A 13,646-nucleotide genomic window follows, 5' to 3' on the forward strand; every position below is an offset into this window, starting at 1 on the left:
AAAGGGGATTTATTTTGTTGGTTCTTCAGAGGAAAGGCAGCTAACTTTCCACTGAGATTCTTTCTTACGTGGAAGGCACAGGATGGTCTCTGCTGGTCTTCTCTCCAGGCCCCTGGGTTCCAACAACTTTCCCCGGGGTGACTTCCTTCTGCATCGCCAAAGGCCTGAGATGAGGAATGCCGAGCTGCTTAGCTGTGCTACGTTGCAATCTCTCATTTAAGCACCAGCCAATTAAGTCTAATGTCACTCATTGCAGCAGACACACCTCCTAGCCGACTGCAGATGTAATTAGCAACAGATGAGGTTCACATACCATTGGCTTATGTCCGCAGCAACAAGATTGGGTATGCTCACCTGGCCAAGTTGACAACTGAATCTAACTAACACAGCTGGGTTATTAAATCATCAGTCAGTTGATTGTATCTGTGGCTGATTACAGCTGTGCTCAACTAAGGCATGTCTCCCATGGTGAGCTAAATCAGTAGAAGACTTTTAAGGAAGAAGAGACTCATTTACTGCTTCTTCAGTCAGCGAGCCTCTTCTGTGGAGTTTGTGCACAACTTCATCAGAGCCACCAGTGTCACAGTCTGCCCTACGATTTCTGGACTCTTCCATTCCCACAGTTGCATGAGACACCTTTATAAATCTTATATTTACAGATCTCTCCGGTTGGTTCTGTTTCTCTAGAGAACTCTGAATAACATAGCATTCAATAAATATTAGATCCTTCTATGTGTTCAATATATATAAATGCCTAAATGAATCAGGCAGCACAGGATTTTTCACAGAGATGATATTTGAACTTCACAGAACTAGAAGCAAGGAAACGTCCTTTGATCTAATTGTTCTGTGAGAATTTATGCCTAAAGGTAAGTAAGTCAGGATTCTGACTTTTCTAGTTTCAGGACATGAAATTTTTATGAGTGGGGCATAAGACTTTCATCATGATACTTCCCTATTTTAAACTCTGTTGAGTTCCTCTTTGCCTTTAGGATAGTGTCCAAAGATCTCAACTGCTCTTCCATCGTTGCCTCTCATAGGGAATGACCAGCCTGAAAAACGACCCTATCCTGCTCTACCTCTTCATGTCACACATGTTACAAGAATCTGACCCTACAAGGAGTGGCATGTGGTTTTCCAGCACTGGAGGGTGAGCTGGATGGGCCAATCAGCCTGCAGGTAAAAATCACTTGTCCACATCAGCTTTATCAGTAAACTTGAGATATTTTGATTTCTCTTAATTGGTTCTGGAATCAGATGGGGAACAGGAGTCTCACTTATGGTGGCCCCCAAACATCATCTCATGCCTCTGTACCACTGCTCATGCATATTTCCTCTGCCTCCTTCCTGCTCTTCACACTCTGACCACCTAGAAAATACAGTATCATCTTTCAAGACTCAGTACATCATTAGTTTCTCATTTTGAAGCGGTTCTTAACTATGTACATCCGTACCTTGAAAATACTTGTGTCATCCCACTTTCATCTCTTTATTACCCACTACGTCTCTCCCAAACTCTTAAGTTCTTTCTGGGTGGGGATGGTGCTTTATGTGTTTCTCTATCCATAGACCTTAAGACTGTGCTGTGGGAGACAATTTTTCTATGTTCATCTTGTGAGCAGAGGAGGTGCTGATTTCCTTTGTTCTAAACTATCTTTAAGGATGTTTTATAGCAAATAGCCTTGGAAGACAGTGTCTCCCTCCAGATCAGAGTGCTAATTTTCTTACTGCCAGTACAGTAATGCTTTTCTCTTTAGCAAATCTCTAAAGCAAACCTCTTTTGCTTTACTTACTGTCTCTTATAAGAAAATTGGGTTCCCTAGACTCAGGGCCCTCAGCTATGCTATAAGTTGTCTATATGTGCAGCATCAACCAGGGCCCCTTGTGTCACCCCCAAGAGACTTAGAGGGTAAAGGGAATCAATGTAAACAAGAAACTCAAGTTGCTTGCTATGATAAGAGTAATAAAATCCTTCGTCTCTGATGCATGACTCTGCCAGCAACCATGAAAACATGGCAGGCTAACTTATTAGCTTGAAATTGGGTAAAATCTCAGACCTTTCACACTTCTTAAAAAGTGACTAGAACATAGAAATCATTCAATTGATGTATTAATTCAATCACTTGAAAATAAAATCTATTTTGAAGCTAAAAAGTAATGAATTCTATTTGTAGTCTAGTGTTCATCATGTATTTGTAATAAATGTGTAAATGTCATATATTTATTAATCGAAAGGTAGAATTATGGCTGCTTTTTATCATACCTATCCTGTTTTAACTTTTGAATATAGATAACAGAAGAACACTGGGAATAATAGACTTATTGAACTTAAGAGCAGAAGTCCTAGATTTGATTCCTGGCTCTAACACTCACTAGCTGTAGGATCTGGTCAAGTAACTTTTGCATTCTCAGAATCAGATGCTTCTGTGTAAAAGCAAGAGCTAGACTAGAGCAGCAATGGCTAAGAGATTTTACTTCAACTGCAGTTGCAATTGATGGGGTGTGGCTACCTGGAGCACCACTTGAGAGGAGCACTGTGTCTCTGTGCAGGAGGAACTAGACTGCTGTTTAGATAGGAGCATTTTTTCAAGGGATTGGAGAGGCAAGTGGTGACAGCTAGCTAAGAGTCTGCCATCACTGGATGTGATGGTCTTTAATCAATCTTCCTTTCAGCTAGCATTATATGAATGTATCATGCAGTGATTGTGGTAGTGGTTAGAAATATGGGTTCAATTTTCAGAAGAATCTATTTTTTTTTTAATTAAAAATCCAAACTGAGCACCTGCAACGGTTAAGACATTGCACTGAACTTTATAGAGCCCAAAAAAGATGAATGAAAGAGTTCCTGCTAGGATGCCATAGTTCTGTGGGTAGTATAATATACATGGGAGAAACAGACTCACTAGATGTCCATCGGGCATTTACACTATGTAGATTATAAAAAATGTAAATTTGGTTGGGAGAACCCTATGTAAAAAGTAAATGCAATGTGCACTAAATATTTCATTGACTTCCCATTGGCACAGATAATAATTTTGCAGTATTCATGTGTATTGGAAATGGAAGGAATACTAAAAGTATATGATACGCCAATATATCTGGTATGCAACACTCAGCCTTGCAGAAATAAGATAAGAATACTTGGATTATTTGGTAAATCCCCATTTGCCTTTATTCTTCTCGTTTGATTACCTTTTCCTCAACTTTTGAACTAAACCCTGGGAATTCATGCTAGAATGACGATTTATATCAATGTCTAAATCAAATGAAGGAACATAGTAATCTACATTGAATATCAGTGTGAAAGAAGATGCCTAAAAATGTGCATCACAATGAATATTTTAAAATAAATCATAAGCAAAAGCAAAACATATGAACTAAAAAAAGCATAATGTCATTAGCTGATAATATAATGACAATTTAATTACTACAAATTTCAAAGAAAAGTATATTACTTTGAAGTATTTAGAAACTCATGAAAGAGAAGATGACATTACAATAAACTATGTCAAAAATAAACAAGAAAAAGAAAAATTACATATTTGATAATAAAAATTACTTTATTTTCAATATTTAAATAATGCTTTTGATAAATGATAATATGCTATCAATCCAGGTATCTTTTAGATATTAGAAAGAATAATATGCCATAATTGCAGGAGCACATAGCTTTCCATGGGGGTGGGTTTATGTCTTTTATGTGCCTTAGCATATTTCCAAGCACATGTGCTGCTGATTTAGGGCCTTTAGGACTACATTCCTCTCATTGTGAAGAACTATCCATTAGGTCTACTCATTGAAGGTGGCTGAATATTGTGGTCTTCTGAAGCTGTATGTACCCCAGAAGAAAAGTTGTTCTTAAATCTAACCCATTCCTGTACATGTAAACCCACTGTAAATAGACTCTTGGTAAGGCTACTTCAGTTAAGTTGTGACTCATGTCATTCAAGATGGAACCTAATTCTATTACTGGAGTCCTTTATAAATAGAAAGAATGGAGAGAGAGAGAGAGAAAGCTAAAGTAGTAGAAAGCTGAAACCAAGAAAACACAGAAGAGAAGGGAGAGACCAGCAGATACTACCGTGTGCCTTGCCATCTGATAGAGGGGCCAAGGATTGCCGGAAGCAGGTCTTCAGGAAGAAAGCATTCCCTTGATGAGCTCTGGATTTGGACATTTTCTTGACTTCAAACTGTAAGCTAATAAATTTCCATTGCTTAAAGCTGAACTATTTCATGGTATTTGCTTTAAGCAGTCTAGGAAATGACAACAGATTTAGAGGCCCACCCAATGAAATACTATGTGATAGTACTTTGAAAACTGGCAAGCTATACAATGCCCATCATGTTGCCCTTAAAAGTTTCTGCTTAGAAGATGCTTCATAAGAAGGTCTCTTTAGCAGGTTAGAAGCAAAATTCCCTCAGAGAGATAGATGTCTATTAGATTGTCTTACATTGAAATTTTCTCAATAGCATCTGGGTGTCCTATTAAGAGTTCAGGACAGAAATATTTACATTTAGCTACATTATATATTTTTCTTAATAAAAAGTTGTAAATTATTTTTAGGTTTTGTTTTATTTGGTGTTGAGATCAAAATATCCTGGCTGGAATTAGAAATGGAGCATGAGAATCAAGATGTGCTGAGATGCCTGCACTGTACATGACTTCACGGGGAGAAGACATAACACGCTGCACAGCAAGAGAGTCTACCTCTAATGAGGTTTGTGCATTCATACGTACCAGTTTTTAATGCAAAAATCAAATCATCAAACTCCTGCGACTCTTCATCGGCAACCAGTGAACCCTGGCCATATCCTCCGGAAGAAGGGAATGTGGCGCCATTTTGTGGACTTGGCTTCAAGTCAGGACTGGCCTGACTGGCTTGTTGGAAAGACGCTCTCTCCCAGTCAGGTGGCACCTTTTTGGGTAGGGTGGGGTTAAAGGAAATCATAATAGGAATGTATGAATATTCACTTTGAAAACTATATAAACAATTTACCTCTGACTCTCATTACAAAAATCTAGAGTAAAGGCTGTTGAACTGTTAAACATTAAGACGTTTAATTTTATTTGTGTTCCATTCAAAAGTGTGTCTCTCCATGACATGATCTAATCTGGTGATTTTAAACAATTTCTCTATTAGGCTTACTTGTAAATTTCTGTGCTATTGTGTGTGGCGAAGGAAACTAATTTTTTTTAACTCAATGGGTACAGTTTATTTTGTGTGTGTGTGCATATTGTGTATAAAGACAGTGCCTAAAAAAAATGTAAGAATTGGTGAGAAATCCTCCTAATCCTTGGTCAAAAATACAACATAGGATTTAAAATATAGTAGAGATTGATCAGGACATAGTGAATTGAAAAAAATGAATTGTTTCATACCGTTATAAGTTCCTCCTTTTTTGACTGAATGGTTAAAAATAATCTTATCCTGAAATGATAGGATGTATGCACTTCCTTTTAGGTTACTGGTAAGCAAGCCTAATCCTTCCTTTCCCATCCTTCCCTTTCTATGCATGGCTTTTCAGAATGTCTGACAGTCCCTCGCTGACAGCTGGAGCAAAGCCAATTGTGCACCTCTGAGGAATGCAAAGCACATGTTAGGGGATGCCATTGTGCAACACCCACGACGAATGCTTAAGCAGTGGCTCAGACCCAGGAAACAGACGATCACAGCTGTTCTCTCTCAATGTAAGGTTTTCTGAGATAGTGCAGACATGTCTCATACTGAGAAAAGTGACCTGGAGTCTTTAGAAATAAACCTGAGAGGAGAAGATAAAACCTGGAAAAATTTGAGTAAGAAGTTGAATATCTAGAGCAGCACCGTCCAATTGAACTTTCTACAATGACACACATATTTTATATCTGTGCTTTCCGATAGGGAGCTCCTGGAGACATGTGGCTATTGAGCACTTGAAATGTGGCAGGTGTGACAGAGGAACTGAACTTTTAAAATTATTACATTTTAACTCGTTTGAGTTTAAATATTCACATGTGGCTAACGGCTATTGTATAGGGCAGTTCAGATCTAGATATTGCTATAGTGGTTGAACTTTCAAAAAAAAAATTATTTTTTAAGATTCACTCCTGGGTTGCTACTCCTAAAAACATCCTTGTTTCTGTTGGCACCAACTGTGATTTTAAAATAATTCAATTTAACAGACTTTGGGGATCTAGACATGGCACTAGATTTCCAAACATTTAAGGTTGCTAAAGACATGTCCTGACTTTTAAATCCTGTACTTGATTTGTGATCATAATATCAACCTGGCATGTATAAAATTACTCTCTACATGGCTATGGAGTATAAAAATAATATCTCGGGCAAGTATCTGTATCTCTCTATTTATCTATCTAGTAAATATGTGTCTACCTAGCCAACATCTATTATCAAGCTATAAACTGTTTCCTTTCCAGACAGATGTTCCTTGATTTGCTTCCATTTTCCAGAATGCAGAAACAAAAATACTCCTCCTCTTGACTACATAACACAGATAGGACGATATGACTATATAAGATATGGTAGGCAAGCACATCTCAGGCAGTGCAGAAATTGTCAGGGACTTTGTATTACCATCTCTTCCTACCCAAATACCTTCAGGTACATTGTAAAATATAAGTGGTGGTCCCAGTGTTATGGGTAGCATGAGTGACAGGCCACTGGTAAAGTTATTTAAACAGACAAATCCAAATGATGTGGATAGAAGGCAGAGAGCAGTGGGAAGTAAATTTTATAGAGGAAATCCTGGCTGATTTTCCACTAGTGCTGCTGAAGCACTGTTTGGGGCCTTTGTTCTGAAATATTTTCTGGCATTTAAATTAAAAGGAATTTCCCTGAGTGAAAACTGGGATTGAATTAGCACATTGGGATGGTGAAAAAAGAGCTACAAAAGTAATTTTAGGAATACCAGTTTTTTAAAAATCACTTCTTAGGCAGATAAAGTCACTGCCATGACACATTAAGAAGATTTTGAAGACAGCGTCCAATTATTCTCTTTCTGTCTCATTTTCCAGTACAAACTGCTGGACCATATAATGAACCAGGCAGAGAAGAAAAAAGGAAGTAAATTCAGGTGTGATATCAAGTTAAGGAAATCAAATACCATAGATCATAGTATCTCAGAATAGGAAAAGGATTTAAAAGTTGGCTAGTGCCATTTATCTTGGCCCCTTTATAAGGTAGAGAGGCTGTCAATGTGTATGTGTGTGGGAGGGAGAGCCAGCTAGAGAAAGAGATAGGGATGGGGAGAAACAGGAGATGAGAGAGGGAGGGTGGGGGGGGGGGAGAGAGAGAAAGTGCAAGAACGAGGTACCTCCTCCATAGCGCTGATGAGATTTTGGGTGGACTTGCTGATCTCCCCTCCAGCGGGAGGCATTCCCCTCCCAGGCGTGAAGAAGGCAGTGCTGGGTCCCGGGTGTCCATTCATTTCCACTGTATAGCTGGCCTTCATGGGGCAGCATGTCTGGTTGTGTAGAATGAAGTAAACCACAAAAACATAGAGTCCCTGCAAAAGAAAAGAGCGCCAGCATGTCAAAGAAAGTCTAGGTAGAATGGCTGAAGACTAAACACAGTAAAATCAACATAGCTGATTTTTACAAGTGCTGCAAATTCTATCCAAAGCCAAGTATTATATGCTAGGAGACCAGCAGGAGGTCACTGTACATTTGAGGATATAACAAAAAAGTTAGTCAATGTCATTTAAGCAAACTGCTCTCTCACAAACAAATCAATTTTTTCTTAGTTAAAACATAAGTGCAATCTAGGCCAAATAATAATGAAAACTGAACTGCAGTTGAATTGAAAATGTAGGTTTTAGTTTCAGAAAGCAAATCTCTTATCTTCCAAAAACTTACACTCTTTTCCCATCTATGTCAACTATTCTCATTTTTTGTTAGCAAAGTGGTTGAAGTAGGATCCCATTTTATTTTTAACTTTAATCCAGTTGTAAATTTCAGGAAGGGCTACACTGATTTCATTTACGTATCTCACCTACTTATCTCATTTAGAAACAGAATCATTATGTGGGGGCTTTGAGGAATCCTAGGGATTGCTTAATACTTAGCATGTTCAATAAGTGTCATCCTGTGCCTCCCTAAAGACTTGCTGGCCCTTTAAATTCTTTCACAACCACATCAAACTCTTGACAATTGCTCTGCTTCCGTCACACATAGCAAGTCAAATTTCATACTGTGTTCCGGACACTGCCTACACTGGCTCTCCTTCATCATTTCTACAAGGGATCTACTGTATACTTCTAGCGGCGCCTCAGTAAAGCTTGGTAATTTTGACCTTTACAGCCATTCAAGAAAATGCATTAAACTGTGCCTTTTGTATCTCCTATTCCTGGTGTTTAAGTTTTGGAAGCAAATAAGAATCTCCTTAGTTTCTAAAATACTTAAATTAATCTTCTAAAATAAAAGCAAGGCATAGTTTACTAGAAGAAGAGTTAACATTAACATTTTTTAGAAAACACAAATAAGTGTATTCATTTTGTGAAATCTGCATTCTCCCCTGTATTCTAACATTTCTAGAAGTATAGGAGCAATGAAACACTTGTGGGCCTGAAACTTAACAACTGTTGGTATAAATAGTAAAAAGTCTATTAGAAAAAAACTCAGGATTTAAAAATTACAAGGAACTTTTACTATAAAGTGGAATTAGAGGACGCTCTGGATGAGATGCATTAGCACTGGAATACCGGTACAGATTTGGCCTTTCTCCCCTTTCTACTGGAATGACCTCTTATTGTTTGGCCTCTAGTCCAAATAATCCCCAAATATGTTTTAAAATCAGTAGTTCATCTGTTAAAATATTTTTAAATGAAAGTGTTCTAGTTATGATATAAAATTAGTTACAGAAACTTTTCCTTTTGAATCAGGGTTTTGTGGTTTGTTTGTTTGTTTTGGAAATAACCTTAATACTCTAAATAATGCAGAGCAATACAATTAATTTCACGTGCAAATGATATTGTGAATGTTAGCAGAAACAAAAGCTTCCTGAAAACACACATACAACTTCCAAAATTGTTCTTGTACAACTAATTTTTCACATGGGTATGACCTAATTTCGTTGGCCACGGTAATAGACAAAACAGGAAAAAAAAATTCAACTGTCCGCCTTAAAAATTGTGTATCGCTGATTTATTTCAGGATTTTTTTTCCCTAAGGATTGTGAACTGATAGGGTAAATAGCTAGATCAAGAAACAATAACCATGCTTTGAATCCATCTCTAAGGACTTATTTGTTAAAACAGTACATTCGCTCGTTTGTTTTTATATCTAGCCTTTTGTGCTTCAGGAAAGGAACCGCCTGCTGAAAATCACTTGCGTGTGAAAGCCGCATGAGTTTTTTTTTTTTTTTTTTTTTTCTTAAAAGCATAGAAATATACAGTAAATACTCTGAATCTTTTAGATGTGCCCCAGGAAACATAAACACTCCCAAGTGGAAAGAAAGGAATGTTTAAATGCAGATTGAATGACATTTGCCTGTGCCCAGACCAAGTTGGGCAAATATATAAAAAGGACCTTCATTATCTAAAGTATTCAGCTGTGGAGGTTTCTGACCTCAGAGTAATAACAAGTCCCCATTCCAGTCCTGCATGACAAATCTCAGGCTCTCCTTTTCGTGCGGGTCTGTGAAAGAACTTGCAAAAAGAATCCAGACTTTTTGTTTTTTAATGCAATACTGTTGAACACCCATCATGTGCCCTACCCGGCACTAGATGCAGGAATAAAACACTTGGCTGTCTTTTTAAAGTTAGTGACAAATACAATATTCTGCAACATAATACAGGTTGACTATTTTAGGAGTAGGAGGCATATAATCCATCTGTCCTTCCTATTTTTCACCTGGTAAGGGCTCACTGAGAAGAGAATTCCTTCTTTCTTTCCATGCATTGCTGTTTTATTTTGTTGGTTTTCCTGTTACAGTCATGAAAAATGCTTTCAAAGATCTTTGGTTAGACGCTATTCGTATTGATTATGCTGAGTAAGGTCACTTCTGTACTTCTTTCTTTTGTAATTTTTATTGTGATAATATATATACAACATAAAAATTTCTCATTTTAACCGCTTTGAAGTATACAATTTATTAATATTGATTTACTCACAATGTTGTACTAACATCACCACCATCCATTACCAAACCTTTCCCTCACCCCACACAGAAACTCTGTAGCCATTCAGCATGGACTCTGTCCCCCACTCCCTCACTACTCCCACTTCCTGGCAAGTGCTAACGTACTTTTCTTCTTTTTTTCTTCGTGCTCCTCGGACTGAATAATTTCAATTGTCTTATCTTCAAGTTCATGGATTTGGGCCAGCTCCAATCTGCTATCGAACCTCTCTACGGAATTTTTAATTTCTGTTATGGTGGTTTTCAGCTGTGTTTGGATCCTTTTCATAATTTCCATCTCTCTAATGAAATTCTCTTTGTGTTATTTCACTGTGTTCCTGCTATACTTTAGTTCTTTGCCTATGCTTTCCTTTAACTCTTTGAAAATATTTAGGGACATGTTTTACAATCTTTGTCTGGTATGTCCAGGTGTGGCCCTCCTAATTGATGGTTTCTATTGCTTTAAACTTCTCCTTTGCCTAGACCATCACTTCCTGTTTCTTTTCATGTTTTGAAATCTTTTGTTAAACCTGGACTCATTTTGATACTTTAGAGGTGTTATTGCTGTAATTTAGACTCTGAGGCATCTGTTCCTCAAGCTTGTATCCAACTAGCGTTATACAATAGAGCTTTCCTTGAATGCCAGGAGATAACAAAATAATAATAAAAATGATAAAATAAAAAAGAGAAGGAAGTAAAAAGAACACATCTTTCCCAGTCTTTGCTGACTGCACTGCAAGTGCTCAGGAGCTTATCTATACAATAAGTTTAGAGAACAGCTCCAGGCCAAAGTTTACCAGCCTCTCTGACCCTTTCTGTAAAGCTGTCTTGTCTTAGGCATGCACATGTGGCCCTAGGAATGCCCCTCCCTACCCCTTTACATGGATTTGAATGTTCCCTCTTTTCTAGGAAGCAGTTTCCTCATGGTCCCAGGTACTGTATGTCCTACAGCCAGCAATCCCTGCCCCCAGGCAGCCATGAGTCACTTGCTCTCCCGCAGTGTTCCGCAGGAGACCTCTACACAGTGGTCTTCTACATGCAGGGCAAGTTCTGGGAGGACCGGACCCTCAGGGCACCACCAGACAGACTGAGCCAGACATACATCTCCCAGTATGTGTTTCAAGTTACTCTGCTCTCTCTGGAACTGGAACTAGGGAGCCATACTGAGAATGTGGGCTGGCTCCACGTGAAAGTGGTGAGGGGACCACCAGGCAACTGTGAGATCCTACCGCTTTTATGATTTTTTTTCTTGATTTGGTGCTCGCCCTGTTACTGTAATTTTTTAACTTTTCTGAAACTTTGAGGAAGGTATTTTTACCAGTTCTTGCTGATTGTTCAATGCTTCTGTTGGGGGATGGAGCCTGAAGCTTCTCCATCTTCATTGGGGCAGGCCTTCATTTCTTTTTATGGCTAACTAATAAATTGTTGTGTATGTGCTGATTTGAAACTGTTAATGTACCCCAGAAAAGCCATGTCCATTTGATCCAATCTTGTGGGGGCAGGCCTATTGTTGGGTGGGCATTTTGATTACGTTTTTTCCTAATGGAGATGTGACCTTGCCAATGTAGGGTGGGTTTTGGTCAGGTTACTCAGGTCTTTTAGGAGGGAGACATTTTGGAGAAAGCACAGACGCTTAGAGAACCGACACAGAAAGCTGCCGATGCAGAAGCTCAAGAGAAAGCTGTGAAATCAGAAGATGAAAGAAACACAGCCCAGGAGTGAAGGGTCAGGACATGGCAGCCATGGACCTTCCCATGGGACTGAGAAACCCTGAGAAAAATCAGCCTTTCCTGAGTGAAGGCATCTTCTGGTTGATGCCTCAAGTTGGACATTTTCATGGCCTTAGAACTATAGATTTGTAATTGAATAAATCCCCTTTGTAAAAGCCAATACATTTCTGGTATATTGTATTCCAGCAGCATTAGCAAATAGAAATAGTATGTATATCCTTTCATCTGCTGATGGACACTTGGGTTACTTCCACCCTTGACTATTGTGAATAATGCTATGTACAGTGGTGTACAAATATCTTTTTGAGTTCCTGCTTTCAATTCTTTTGGGTATATATCTAGAAGTGGGTTTGTTTAGTTATATAGTAGTTCAAGGAACTTCAAACTCTTTTCCACAGCAGCTGCACCATTTTACATTGCCACTGAGAATGTTCTAAGGTTCCTGCTTCTCTGAATCTCTCTTAGTACTTGTTATTTTCAATTTTTAAAATAATAGCCATTTAGTGGGTATGAAGTGGTACTCCATTGTGGTTTTGATTTGCATTTCCCTAGTGGCTAATGGTGGGGAGCACCTTTTCACATGCTTATTGGCCATTTATATTTCTTTTTTTGAGAAATGTCTGTTCAAGTTTCTGCTGGTTTGAAACTGTTATGTACCCCAGACAAGACATGTTCTCCTAATCCAATCTCATGGGGACATATCTATTGCTGGGTGGGACCTTCTGGTTAAACTGTTTCCATGGAGATGTAACTCTGCCCATTCAAGGTGGGTTTTAATCTGCTTACTAGAGTCCTTTAAGAGAGCTGAGAGAATTTAGAGAAGCTAAAAAAGAAAATGGCCCCAGAGAAACATAGAGAGGACTCACAGATGCTTGGAGACAGAAAATGCTGGGAGATGCTACGCTAAGAGATGAAATCCAGTGTTTGTCCCAGAGAAGCTCAGTTAAATATTTTCTCCCTTTCTGTAGACTGTCTTTTCACTTTCTTGAAAATTTCCTTTGATGCACACAAGTTTTTCATTTTGAAGAAATCCATTTATCTGTTTTTTTCCTTAGTTGCTCATGCTTTTCATGTAAAGTCTAAAATTCCATTGCCTAATACAAAGTCCTGAAGATATTTCCCTGTTTTTTTCTGATAGTTTTTATAACTTTATCTCATATTTAGGTTGCTGATTCATTTTGAATTAATTTTTATATGTGTTATAAGGTCAGGAGTCCACTTTGATTCTTGTGTATGTGGAGATCCAGTTTTCTCAGCATTTGAAGACACTATTCTTTTCCCATTGAGTGAGCTTGGCACTCTGTCAGAAGATATGAAGGTTTGTTTATTTCTGAACTCGATTCTACTTCTTTGTTCTATATATCTGTTCTTGTGCTAGTACCACACTGTTTTGATTACTATAGTTTTGTAATATGCTTTTAAATTGGGAAGTGTGAGTCCTACAATTTTTCTCTTGCTTTTTCAAGATGGTTTTATCTCTTTGGTCTGCATTTTTTTTGACTCAAGGATTTAGATTTTTTAGCAAACATTTAGTTACACATAAAAGAGACCATAGTAGTCTAAAGCATTAATGCATACCCTTAAAATGTAATACTATCAAAGAATTAAATGAATGCAGAAGATTTTGGCTGCTTATGTCAATAATTTTATCTCATCCATATGATATGGGAAAAGAATCAACATTACCATTTCGCAAATTTCATTGAGACATGTTGGCAGAGGAGAAGAGGGTAAAACACGAAGGTGAACAGACTGCCTCTGAAAGAAGAGTTGTCTCCACATTGATTTGGATAACTCATCTGAA

The 13,646-nt window shown here is 38.0% G+C and overlaps 1 protein-coding gene across 1 annotated transcript in view; it reads right to left on the bottom strand.

Annotated features, from left to right (window-relative positions):
- ADGRV1 (adhesion G protein-coupled receptor V1) overlaps positions 1-13,646 on the bottom strand; it is a 637,421-nt gene that overhangs the window by 13,095 nt on the left and 610,680 nt on the right. Inside the window, exons 88-89 of the mRNA XM_077139161.1 lie at positions 7,312-7,503; positions 4,739-4,916 (exon numbers count right to left, since the gene is read on the bottom strand). Coding sequence (XP_076995276.1) covers positions 4,739-4,916; positions 7,312-7,503 — 370 coding nt within the window. The remainder of the gene's footprint in view (positions 1-4,738; positions 4,917-7,311; positions 7,504-13,646) is intronic.

The sequence above is a fragment of the Tamandua tetradactyla genome, chromosome 21 (assembly GCF_023851605.1).
Source record: "Tamandua tetradactyla isolate mTamTet1 chromosome 21, mTamTet1.pri, whole genome shotgun sequence".
NCBI lineage: Eukaryota > Metazoa > Chordata > Mammalia > Pilosa > Myrmecophagidae > Tamandua > Tamandua tetradactyla.